This window comes from Nicotiana attenuata, unplaced genomic scaffold (assembly GCF_001879085.1).
Source record: "Nicotiana attenuata strain UT unplaced genomic scaffold, NIATTr2, whole genome shotgun sequence".
NCBI classification, from domain to species: domain Eukaryota; kingdom Viridiplantae; phylum Streptophyta; class Magnoliopsida; order Solanales; family Solanaceae; genus Nicotiana; species Nicotiana attenuata.
In genome coordinates, this window is record NW_017670927.1 from 150,036 (window position 1) to 161,983 (window position 11,948).

An 11,948-nucleotide genomic window follows, 5' to 3' on the forward strand; every position below is an offset into this window, starting at 1 on the left:
AAAATTTGAAAAACTTCAAAAAGTTATTTTTCAAAATTTTCACTCAAATCACTTACAAAACTTCAAAAACAACCCAAAAATATATATTCATGTCCAAACACAACTCTAATTTTCAAATACCGCTTGGATATTTTTTTCACTTTTTCTTGGAATTTTACAATTCTTATGTCCAAACGCCCACTTAGAGCCCGTTAGGACATAAGAAATTTTTTCCTTTTTTTCAATTTTTTTTAATTTTTTTCGAAATTGGTGTTTGTTCATAAAATTTTCAATTTTCACTTGAAGATGCATTTTGGAAATTTTCGAAAATTTAAAAAATTCCAAAACGCTGTTTTTCAAAAATTTCACTCAAATCACTCACAAAACTTCAAAAACAACCCAAAATTCTATTCATGTCCAAATACAACTTTAAGTTTCAAATACCATTTTCACTTAAAAATTTTTTTTCACCTTGTTTTGGAATTTTACAATTCTTATGTCCAAACGCCCACTTAATTTCTTTGAAAGAAAAACGTTTTTTAATGAAGAAACGCTCAAAAGAGAAAAAACCTCTTTCCAAATTAAGCCGTAGCCCACTCTACCAACGCATTTATGAATTCAAAATAATTACGTAGAACTTATGCTACAGAGTTAGTCAAATAAACCGTTAGAAATTGTTCCCCTAGTTAAAAACAAAAGGGCAAAAAAAAAAAAAAAAAAAAAAAAGAAAAGAAAAGGATGCTCATATTGTTTGTGTTTACCCAATAATAAGACAACAGAATATACTCTTTTTGAACAAAAAATATATTTTCATTTCCTCCAAATTCATTTCATGTTTTTGTTCAAAACTCGAAACCTCCCGCCCACTCACACACACTCTCTCTCATCCACTTTCTTCAGTTCCTCACAAATCTCACCATTTGCAAATTTTCAGTAAATCCCTCTTGAACTTCACTCATTAATTATCCAAATCTCCTTTCTTCACTAAGTCTCTCAATCTATCAGAGACATAAACTGTACTGATACTTTCTATTTCAGATTCAAAAAATAGAAGAAACCCTAGCTGAGCAAGTGAAATTATGAATCAGTACCATATATACGAAGCTATTGGCCGTGGAAAGCACTCGGTAATGGTTTTTTTTTTTCTTTTTCTTTTCGTTTTCTGTAAATTTTTTAATCTAAATGATTGATGTTTTTCTTTTTGCAGACTGTTTATAAAGGAAGAAAAAAGAAGACTATCGAGTATTTTGCAGTTAAGAGCGTGGATAAATCTCAGAAGAACAAAGTTCTTCATGAAGTAAGAAATCATCTAATTGTAATTTTGAGGCTTAATTTCATGTGGAAGTTACATGGCAAAGTAAAGTTTTATCATTTGAATTTTGGATCTGATTCACCTCTAATGATAAAGTTTAGTACATTTTTGGATTTGTTTTTTTATATTTTAATAATGGTGGTGTTTGGGCTACTTTTGTGTGCGTGCTATCTCCCACTAGCATAAGTACTGGAAACTCTGTCCACCGAGGCTTCGGTAAATGAAAAGACTTCAGTTAGCGTCTCTGCTAAATTTTGAAGCTTGGTTCCCAAGTTGTTACTTGAGCTATCCGACCACTAGACACCCTTTGAGGGTGAACAGTGGCGGAGCTAAGTGGAGGAAAGGGGTTCAATTGAATCCCCTGCGTTGAAAATTATATTCCTACTGTGCAAATAGGGAAAAGACGAACTCTTTTTTTTGTTACATATTAGCTGTTGAATCCCCTTGATATAAGAGAAAAGTCTAATAAGTGGCAAAAAGGTTTCAGAAATTGCTTTAGATCACATGTTCAAACCCAGTTAACATTCTGTTATTCTTTTTAATCCCCTTGTATAAATTCCTGGCTCCACTGATGGTGGATATTTTTCATCTAATTGGGAACTTAGCTGCAGAATTTATTTGCTACCCAGTAGCTCTCTTAGAAAACTAAAAAACTTGATAATGTTGATATTTATTTCTAGTCACTTCTTTGAGAGAATAGGCAAAAGGGAAAAATATTAGTATGGAGTATTAGGTATTCATAGAGTACTTGTTAATTGAACCCTCCTCGCTATAGAATTTAGAAACTGCCTGCTGGCGGAATACAGCAATGACACAATGTTGTGTAAGTTATGCATTGACTTGCTGTAAAATTCAGTTGGTGCCTGCTAAGTTACTGTTGCTTGATCTACTCAGTTATTCTGACATTATCTCTAGTTCTGGAAAATCTTCAAAAGCATCTGAACTACTTTACAAGCTAAATGTCTATGCTTTTAGTAAGCGTGATCTTAGAAAAGCAACTTGCCTCATCATATTAAGGAATGTTAAGAATTGCTGATGCTTGTGGCTATTAGTTGTGAGATTGTTGGAAATGATAAGGTAGAGTTGTAACAGTGTTTTTGTTCCGTGTCATAAATTTGAAGTCTCATGACCAAATTATCAAGAAGCACAATTTGTTTTTTTAATCTATTTCCTATCAGTATCTTTTATGCATGTATTAATTCTTCTGTTGGCTGCATTTGCTGCAGGTCAGAATTCTTCATTCTCTGGATCATGCAAATGTGTTGAAGTTCTACTCCTGGTAAGATTTATCTTTTCCCTGTCTTGCATATAACTCTTTTCTTTTTCTTCAATTTCATTTGTGGGGTGGACAAGGTTCTTTCGGTGTTTAATAAGAAGATTTCTCTGACTTATTTTCTAATTCAAACGATCCATAGGTATGAAACGTCTGCGCACCTGTGGTTGGTTTTAGAATATTGTGTTGGAGGAAATCTCATGAACTTGCTAGAGCAGGTAAAGGACTGGCAGTTTTGTTATATTTTGTAAATAATTTCATTGTTACAGTGATATAACTGCTTACCAAGTTAGGTCTGCGTTGCAAGTAATGGCATCTAGGATGCCTCATGCAGACATTAGACATGAACTTTAACACTCTGATTCTTCTTTGTCTCGTTTCCGATAGAGGCATGGGGGATTAGGTTTCAGGGTAAGTTTGTTGCATGCCTACAGTTGGGGCTTCCAAAACAGGCACTAAGGACATTGGAACATGTGCAACGGAACACTTCAATTTAGATGATTGTTTGTAGTATCGCAAATAAAGTTGGTCAGACTTCTGACTAACTTGTTTCTTGTGCTCAGCTAAGTGAGGTGAAAGAAGTAGGATGTTCTTTTTTTATTTTTATTTAAAGAGTAGCCAAGATGACCTCAAGTGTACTTAAGTTGGTAATGATTCTTAATGTAGCAAAAGACACTAGCATATGTCGCATCTACTTCATCTAAACTGTATTGCAGTATTTGCCAAACCTGGGAGATTTTAACATCATATGATTTCTGAGTTGCAGGATGGTAAGCTTCCGGAAGATTCAATACATGATCTTGCTTGTGGCCTTGTTAGAGCTCTTCTGTAAGTAATCTTTTTGCCTTCATTTTTTCTTTTATCGCGCTTACTGTTTTGGGCATGAATAACTTTTTTGGTGTTTTGTCTAATATACCAGATACTTACATTCAAAGGGAATAATTTACTGTGACTTAAAACCATCAAACATTCTATTGGATGAAAATGGAATCACGAAGGTGTGCTGATCTTTATGTTGTGACTTTTTCATATCTTGATTAGTGCTTTTGATCAATTAAATGACGTTGAAATTTAATTTGTTTCCTGGCAGCTGTGTGATTTTGGATTAGCAAGAAAATTGAGTGATATATCAAAGACACCTTCTTCACAGGTAGTTCCCCTCTGTGTTCCCTCCTTTTTGCCCAAAATGAAAAAAAAAAAAAAAAACAGAAAAGCAAATTGGTGACATAACTGTTCGGAAGTACCTTAAAGATAAATGCCTGAATGTGGCACAAGTCAATTTTCTTTTTTAATTTTATAACGGTAGTATCCGAATCAACACCTGGACTATTCTACTAGGTACCCGCTATCTCCCACTAGCATAGGTAATTCTACCTATCAAGGCTTGGGCACATGAGAAGAGATCACCTAGTGTTGTTGTCTATGTTGGGATTTGAGCCATAATGTCCAAGGTTTGCGCCCACTTCGTTGACAACTAAGCCACACGCTTGAGTGTTGGTGCACATGTCAATTCTTATAGCAGCTTTTACATTTGTACAAGTGGCTTATATGCATCTAGAAGAATTCCAAAGTTTTTGTGACATCTTTTGCAAAATTATTGGTTCTTACATTGGGAACTTTCTTATTCATCTTATTTATCTGTTTGAGAAAGTAACTATCTGAGGCTGTTCTTTGAAGTTAGGGAGCTGAAACAGAAAGCATAAAATGAAGCCAAAGGAAATAGATTTTTATTCTTCTGGTGCAGGAAGGAAGTGAGGGAAACTTAACGGAACATGGTTTCTATTGTTTGGACTTCAAAAAGAAGCAAAAAGAAACATTAGTATGATCTAACTTCTTGTCATTTCTGTAGAAATTCTCTGAAAGTTTCTCTTTTGGTCTTTCTCGAGAAATTTTGAAGTCGAGAAGACACACAAGTTTTCTAAAGATTCTTACAATTAGGCATTTAGCTAACTCCTTCCCTTTTATTTGATTTTACATTCTTCTTTCACAAGCTAATCATGGAAAATGTTTCTAATCTTTCCCTTTTTCCTTTTCCAATAACCAAATAGAAAAAAAATCTTTTGAAGTGGGGCTTATTGCTCTTGATTGTGATTTATGTCATGTGTGTTTCAGTTGCCACAAATAAAGCGAGGAACCCCCTGTTACATGGCTCCAGAGCTCTTTCAGGATGGAGGGGTCCATTCCTATGCCTCGGATTTCTGGGCTCTTGGTTGTGTGTTGTTTGAATGCTATGCTGGGATACCTCCTTTTGTTGGCAAAGAGTTTACCCAGTTAGTGAGATCAATCATTTCTGATCCAACTCCAGAACTTCCTGGCACACCAAGCCGCCCCTTTGTCAATCTGATTAACTCTCTTCTAATAAAAGATCCTGCTGAAAGAATGCAGTGGCCCGAGCTTGCTGGACATGCTTTCTGGAAAACAAGATTTTCTGCAGTGCCTTTACCTCCTCAGCCTGCCTTTGATAATATGATAGAAGTTTCTTCTAGATTATGCCTTTCAGAACGGAACAGTGACAAACCAATTCAAAACAAGACACCGCAAAAGACTCGTGAAAAAGATTCAAAGGCATCCCTCAGGCAGGATGAAAATTCAAATACTGGATCTAGAGGTCACGTGACACCAATCAAGGGCATATCCAGTGGCCGGAAAGCTCAAATGAAGGGTTCTGGCAGGACAATTGATGACAAGCAGAAAGACATCTCAAGCAATACTAAGGGCGTCAATCTATTACGTCTTTCAAGAATTGCAAAATCAAACTTAATGAGGGAAAATGAGAAGGAGAACTACCGCAGGCCATTGCCTAATAATTCTGAGAATGATGCTGAACTTAAGGTTGAAAATACTGACATGGAACTTGATTTTAATGAGAATAATGAGGATGATACACAAGATGAAGCTGATGAAACTGACAGCACTCAATGTCCCGAGTCAACTACTTCAACTCCAAATCAGGCAGAGGGTCACATGGAAGAGATGGATATTGACAGCAGACATCCAGATACATCAGCTGTGGTTAATACACCTTTCTCAGATGATTCAAGGACATCTGACCATGAACCGACTTCTGAATACGAAGTGGCTGCTATGCTACCAAGTGATAGCCCTCAGCTAAAGACTCCTGCGATTAAAGGAAATCCCGGGAATGTCTCTGATATCTCAAAACCATCTAAGAACCTTTCAGATATTCTCTGGCATCCTTCTGATCTTTCAGTTAGACCTGTAATGCCTAGCAAAAAATCTGATAAAGTTTCAGATGCAATTCCTTCACTTTCATTCGATGCACCTCAGGTGTCTGATTTTGTCAAAATGTCAAAGGAGCAATTAGACACTTTTAGTAGTAGGATCATCAGTATTGTTAGTGGGAATACTGCCTCTGGGGAGAAGCAAAATGTGATCAGGTACCTTGAGCTTTTGACCAGCAATGCTGAGGCAGCCAACATCTTGACCAATGGACCTATTATGTTGATTCTAGTCAAAATGCTTCGTCACTCCAAGGCTTCGCTGTTGCGTGCTCAACTTGCTTCACTTATTGGCTTGTTGATTCGTCACTCTACTTTTATTGGAGATGAGCTGGCAAATTCTGGAATTTTAGGTGCACTAACCGATGGTCTGAGAGACAGGCAAGAGAAAGTGAGAAGGTTTTCCATGGCTGCTTTGGGCGAATTGCTATTTTACATATCTACTCAAAATGAACATGCACGGGATAATAAACCAATGGAATCTCCATCTAAGGACAGCCGACCCTCATCCTGTTGGCAGGTATCATCCTTGGCATTGCTGTAACTTTTATTCTAGTGCTGCTTGTCAAGTTAATAATTATATCTGTTAAATTTCTTTTCGCAATAAATTACTAGGCTATATTGCAAGTGGGTTTTCAGTATAAGTGTTCTATGACAAATCTGACACTGTCACAAACACAATCCTAGCACCAGTGCAACCCTTATGGGGAATAATACAAGTACTAGTATATAAAGGTATACTGATTAATGTGTTATATATTTTTTAATATAGTGATTATTCTACTGTCACATATATCCATAGACATTTAAGTGTAGATAATGATGGTCTTGTAGTAAATCATGTATATAAATCTGCACATGTCAGTTGGAAACTTGGTGTAGTATTTTTCCTGTTTGCTCTCTGTCCTACATCACAAAATATTGTTGAATCTTTATAAAACAAGATTCTACAAGTTTTTTTTTTCTGTATTTTCCTGAAGATCTAATAAGCTTGCAATTCCCCTGTAATGGAGAACTGGATTTAGCAATAAAATGAACAAGAACGTGAAGAGATTTCTCTTGGAGTTATTGGAAAAATAAGTTAAATCATCCAAGCACAACTATCTTTACATATAGAAAAGTCTCGCATTCTGTCTTAACATGCCTTTCTGAATATATTAATTTTTGTAGGTGACAAGTCCAATAATTTCATTGGTTTCATCAGTTTTACGGAATGGAGAGGATGATATTACTCAACTTTATGCTCTGAGGACAATTGAAAATATCTCCAGTCAAGGAGGGTACTGGTCAGCTCGTTTCGCCAGCCAAGATGTAATTACTAACCTCTGCTACTTATTTAGGGCTCCTGGAAAGCAGGATAGCATGAGGCTGACAGCAGGGTCTTGCTTGGCTCGTCTTGTTCGTTTTAACCCTTCTAGCATTCAACGAGTCATTGAAAAACTCTCATTCAAGGATATGGCCTCAAGCCTGGTTAAGCGTAATCCACGAGAGCAACAAATCTGCTTAAACATTCTGAACATGACCCTCCTTGAAAGTCATATGCTTCCAAATGTTGGAAGGTACCTTCTCGCCTTGGTGGAAGACAAGAATCTTGTTCCTAACCTTGTGACTCTAATTGAGCAGGGAAGTGAAGTCTTGAAGGGAAAGACACTAATTTTTGTGGCTCTACTTTGTATGAATGGGAAGAGGTGGCTGCCACTATTTTTTTGCAATGCAAAACTGCTCTCGACTGTTGATAGGTTGGTAAAGGAGAAGGACGATTTTGTGAAGCAGTGTTTAGATGCACTTGGGATGGTTGTTGCATCAACTGTACCAAGTTTGCTAGAGTCTATATCTGGGGATATTCAGCAACTGAAGGGTGGTAAACGCCGTGGACAGATGATTAGCCTCACTAGTCGAAATTCTTCTAAGAATAGTATGCATTTGTTTCCTGTTGTTCTCCATCTTCTTGGGTGCGCTTCACTGAAAAGAAGGGTTGCTAGTCGTCAGGTTCTGCAACAGTTGGCAAATCTGCTTAAACTGGCGGAGTCTCCTTTCCAGGTAATCTGACGGTAACTTTACTACATTATCCAATTGAAAACTATATATAAGATATGTTTCTTATTTAGAAGAAAAGTAAAAGCTTAGTGCTTCTAAAGCTTGTCCTAGTGTTTGTACCTAGAATTTAACATAGTTCATTTGCAAGACCTCCTAATATAATTGTCACCTGGGCCAAATGTTAGCTACCAAGCTAGTACTAAGCTGGTATAACCTCCAAAGTCTGGTAAAGAAGGGGGATGCATTTGCTTAACTTTCTCTGAAAATTAGGCTGATGGTCTCTCAATGTTGACCGTGTCTTTAAAACCACTTACTCGATACATGGCTCAGCGTTTTAGCTTAGTTTGCTGAAGATTTTGATCCAATATAAACTGAAGATGTGTGCAGAAGATTGGGTTTCTGGTTGGTCCAGGAAGCACTTAACACGATTCTTCCTTTTGGTTGCAGGGTAGAGATGATTTTCAGATAACACTTTTACGGGTTCTTGAGTCTATAGCAGAGGAGATATCTGTGGTTCAAGAAAGTTCTAGCATTTTTGTTAGTCAGATCCTACCTAGTTTATCTGTTATATACAGAGGAAATAAAGATGGAGATGCCAGATTCTTGTGTCTGAAGATTTTCTTTGATGTGATGGTCATTTTACTGGATGAAGCGTCTGAAAATGACCAAAAGTCGGAGAATTTGAAGTCCATATCTAATTCTTACTTCCTTCCTCTCTACCCATCTTTGATTGAGGATGAGGACCCAATACCCGTGTATGCGCAGAAACTTCTTGTGATGCTCATCGAATATAACCATATAAAAATTGCAGACATTGTCCACATGAAGATAATCTCACAGTGCTTTGAATTTCTTCTTGGTGATTTCTCAACTGCAAATGTCAACAACCTACTGCTCTGCTTGGCTCTTACATCTGCACCAGAACTGGAAACCAAAATTCTCTCTCAACTAAAAGTTGTCAGAAAGATTGGAAGCCTTTTGGAGTTCGTATGTGCAAAGGAGATGGAAGATTTCATTGAACCTACTCTTCGTCTGTGTAGGGCTTTCCTTTTACGCTCAGTAGGCAGTATGAGAGGGTCTATGTTTGCAAAGGAACCTGGTCTTCTATATGAAAATTCCCCTGATGGAGCTCGTGCCTTTGATCAAAATGAATGCATCAGAGATATAATGGACTTTGGTGAAAATGTTGGGGTCTTACTAGAACTCACCCGTTTCAATGAGATCAATGCTGCAGATTTAGCTTCTGAATGCTTAATTTTATTGCTCAAGGCAGCTCCTAGGGAAGCTACCACTGGGTTCTTGACAAACCTTCCCAAAGTCAGTCTTATCCTTGAGTCATGGAAACAAAGCATCTCCCACTTGCTGTTGCAACGGATTCTGATTGCACTTGGTTATTCTTGTCGACAGTACCTGTCACATGCAATGATATTGTCAATATCTTTGCCTGAGATATCAAAAATTGAAGGGATTGTTTCTCAGGTCAAAAGCTGCACTATACCAGCTCTCGCTGATGCTGCTTCTCGTGCAGCATTGGAGCTTCAGAGACTGCCTCGTTGCATTTGAGTTTCGGAAGGTTAGCTGTTTGCTTTGGTTGTATGCCACATCCTCATCAGCAGTCTTCCATCAGGAGTTACATGATCATTACAAACCTTCTTCATGGCACGGATTATAACTTACTGAATCTTAAACCAATCCTTTGCACTGAGCGCAACCAACAGCAGTGTTGAAGCATGTTTTATTTCCCATGGGACAGATACATAAACTGCAGCTTGGAACAAACGGAAATTGTGCGGAGAAAAGTGTAGTCATCGACCTTGTGTATAATCCAGTGTATGACAATATCATCCTTAATTTCTTCAATTGAGTGATATTCTTTGTAATATCTTCATGCTGCCTTAGCCACTTCTATATATATATTTCTCCTCACTGCTATTTTATTTCGAAATACTAATTATTTGGTGGCCATAATAATTCAATTTATGCCCTTCTCCTGGTTCTGCATTTTCTTTTCGTTTCGAGGTTAGGACTTTACGTGCCCGTCCGCTCCCCACCCACCTAAAAAATGACTTTAAATACTGCATTGATGTGCAAACGAGAAAATGAAAAAAAACGTTGTATATCAGTTAGGAAAAAGTTGTAATCCCCAAAGGCCGAAATACCTTAGTATTATCCAGAACGGAATAATTTAGGGGTATATAGGAGGAGAAACTTTCAGGGAAATATATTCTCTTTGTAATAGTTACTATTAGAATTATTCGACACCACCACTCCACAAAAGATAGAGGGGAATTTAGGAGGAGAAAGTTTTAGGGAAATTAGAAAAGATACAGCTTTCTCATTACTCTGATCGTTCTATTGTTTTCTTCTTTTGTATTGTATTATAAACTTTAAAAAAGAAAAACATTAAGCTAAAATAAGCCCCATGTACTTGTCTTGTTAATGACTATCTAGAATATATAACAGGCAAGAACTTAACAGACCCACTAACATTTAGGGAGGGGTCGTTTGGTTAGGAAAAAGCTATCCCAGGATTAATTATCCCGGGATTAGTTATTTTACCTTTTCATGGGGACAAAAAAAGTGTATTTTGTTAGATTTAGCAACAAGTTGATATAGTACTTTTTGGCCAATCAACCAATTATGTCAGAGCTCAATATACAAACAACCTCGCACCAACTGTTCAAATATCTGCACCCAAACTCTTTTATAGGCCGCTCAGGACCCAACCCGATTGTCAAAAATTCTGCAATTTGGATTTCAAGAATATCTAAACGAGAACAACGATAAAATTATTATCTACACTAATTCTTATAAAATAAATTGTTCCACACAATTGTGATACAGGGGGCGCAACCACTTTGGAGCAAATGGATTCAATTGAACCCGCTTCAACAATTTTTTTGTAAATTATACTCTGAAACCAATAAGTAAGATCAAATGAATCCACTTGACACTACCATGATGCTCACCTCAACAGTCAAGCAGGTCCATTTTATCCCATTGCACTAGGGTTCTAGTTTTGCTGAGCGCAGCTGGTCGAATTGGTACATTAGAACAATTCGGGCGCATGGGTACTACATTGTGTACAACTTTAGTTTATTAGTTTCATTTCTTTTTATCTTATTTATGTTTGTATACGGGTAAAATCGAAAACAATACTTACCCGATTTCTTGGTGAAGAAGACGGAAGGAGGGTACGGAAATACGAAGTTGAAATCGAGGCTAGGAGCCTTTCATGCCGAGACCTATAAAAGGTGAATGATGTGCTCATCGACGGGCGTGATGAAGCAACACTCTCTGGACCCAAAGAGAGCTCTAGGACCTCGGAAAATATGGCAAACGGTTGCGCGCGACTAACTGAGGACCGTGATATTCGTACCCAATCGGATATCATGGCGCAGATCTCGCCCGATATCGGTTACGGATCAATAACTGACGAAAAAGGAGGATGTTTACCTTTATAGAATTGTAATAGGAATGAAACTCTTCTACTATATAAAAGGGGAAGTTTTTTCTTTAATAGAACACATTGTACATGCGAACCAAGTCAATACAAATTCATTTCTCTGTTCTTTAGCTATTGCAAAGTTCTTATTTTACTGTTTGTTCTTCGTTAATAAGTGGCTTCGAACCAAGGGTCCGATCGAAGACAAACCACTATTCAATCTAAGTTCAAGCTGGGCCGTGATATTACAATTGGTTTGATTGTTCATTTTGTCTTTAACTCGTTTATCTAATATTCTTGATTATTTGTGTTGAATCTATCCCCATGTCCTTAAAACCGCATACATATTTAATTGTTATCCGTTTTAAGGGTGAACAGTTTGGCACCCACCGCTGGGCCAAGGATAATAATGGTGGTTTGATACAAATGTCCATAACAAACTCTATTCTATGGGGTTGAACGTTGACGCTGAGTCTGGCTATCATGGTGAAAACAATAATCTGGTTCCTAGCAATGAGGTGCCCCCTACTGATCCCAATGGAGTCCCAGTTGCCGATCCGGCCGATGCCAACTCGCAGGTGGCTATTGACGTCAATTTGCCAACTGATCCTGAAAACAACGTTCGCGGAGGACCCCGACCAATAGGTCGAGAAGCGCCTGAAG

General features: G+C 37.5%; 1 protein-coding gene across 1 annotated transcript; it reads left to right on the top strand.

Moving 5' to 3' along the window:
• The first annotated feature begins 794 nt into the window (after positions 1-794).
• On the top strand, positions 795-9,766 carry LOC109244550 (serine/threonine-protein kinase RUNKEL). Its single transcript, XM_019411661.1, has 10 exons — positions 795-1,106; positions 1,187-1,276; positions 2,518-2,570; positions 2,707-2,782; positions 3,331-3,392; positions 3,484-3,562; positions 3,655-3,714; positions 4,677-6,323; positions 6,974-7,843; positions 8,288-9,766. The coding sequence occupies exons 1-10, from the start codon at positions 1,059-1,061 to the stop codon at positions 9,401-9,403; spliced, it is 4,101 nt and encodes a 1,366-aa protein (XP_019267206.1). The 5' UTR covers positions 795-1,058; the 3' UTR covers positions 9,404-9,766.
• Positions 9,767-11,948: the final 2,182 nt, after the last annotated feature.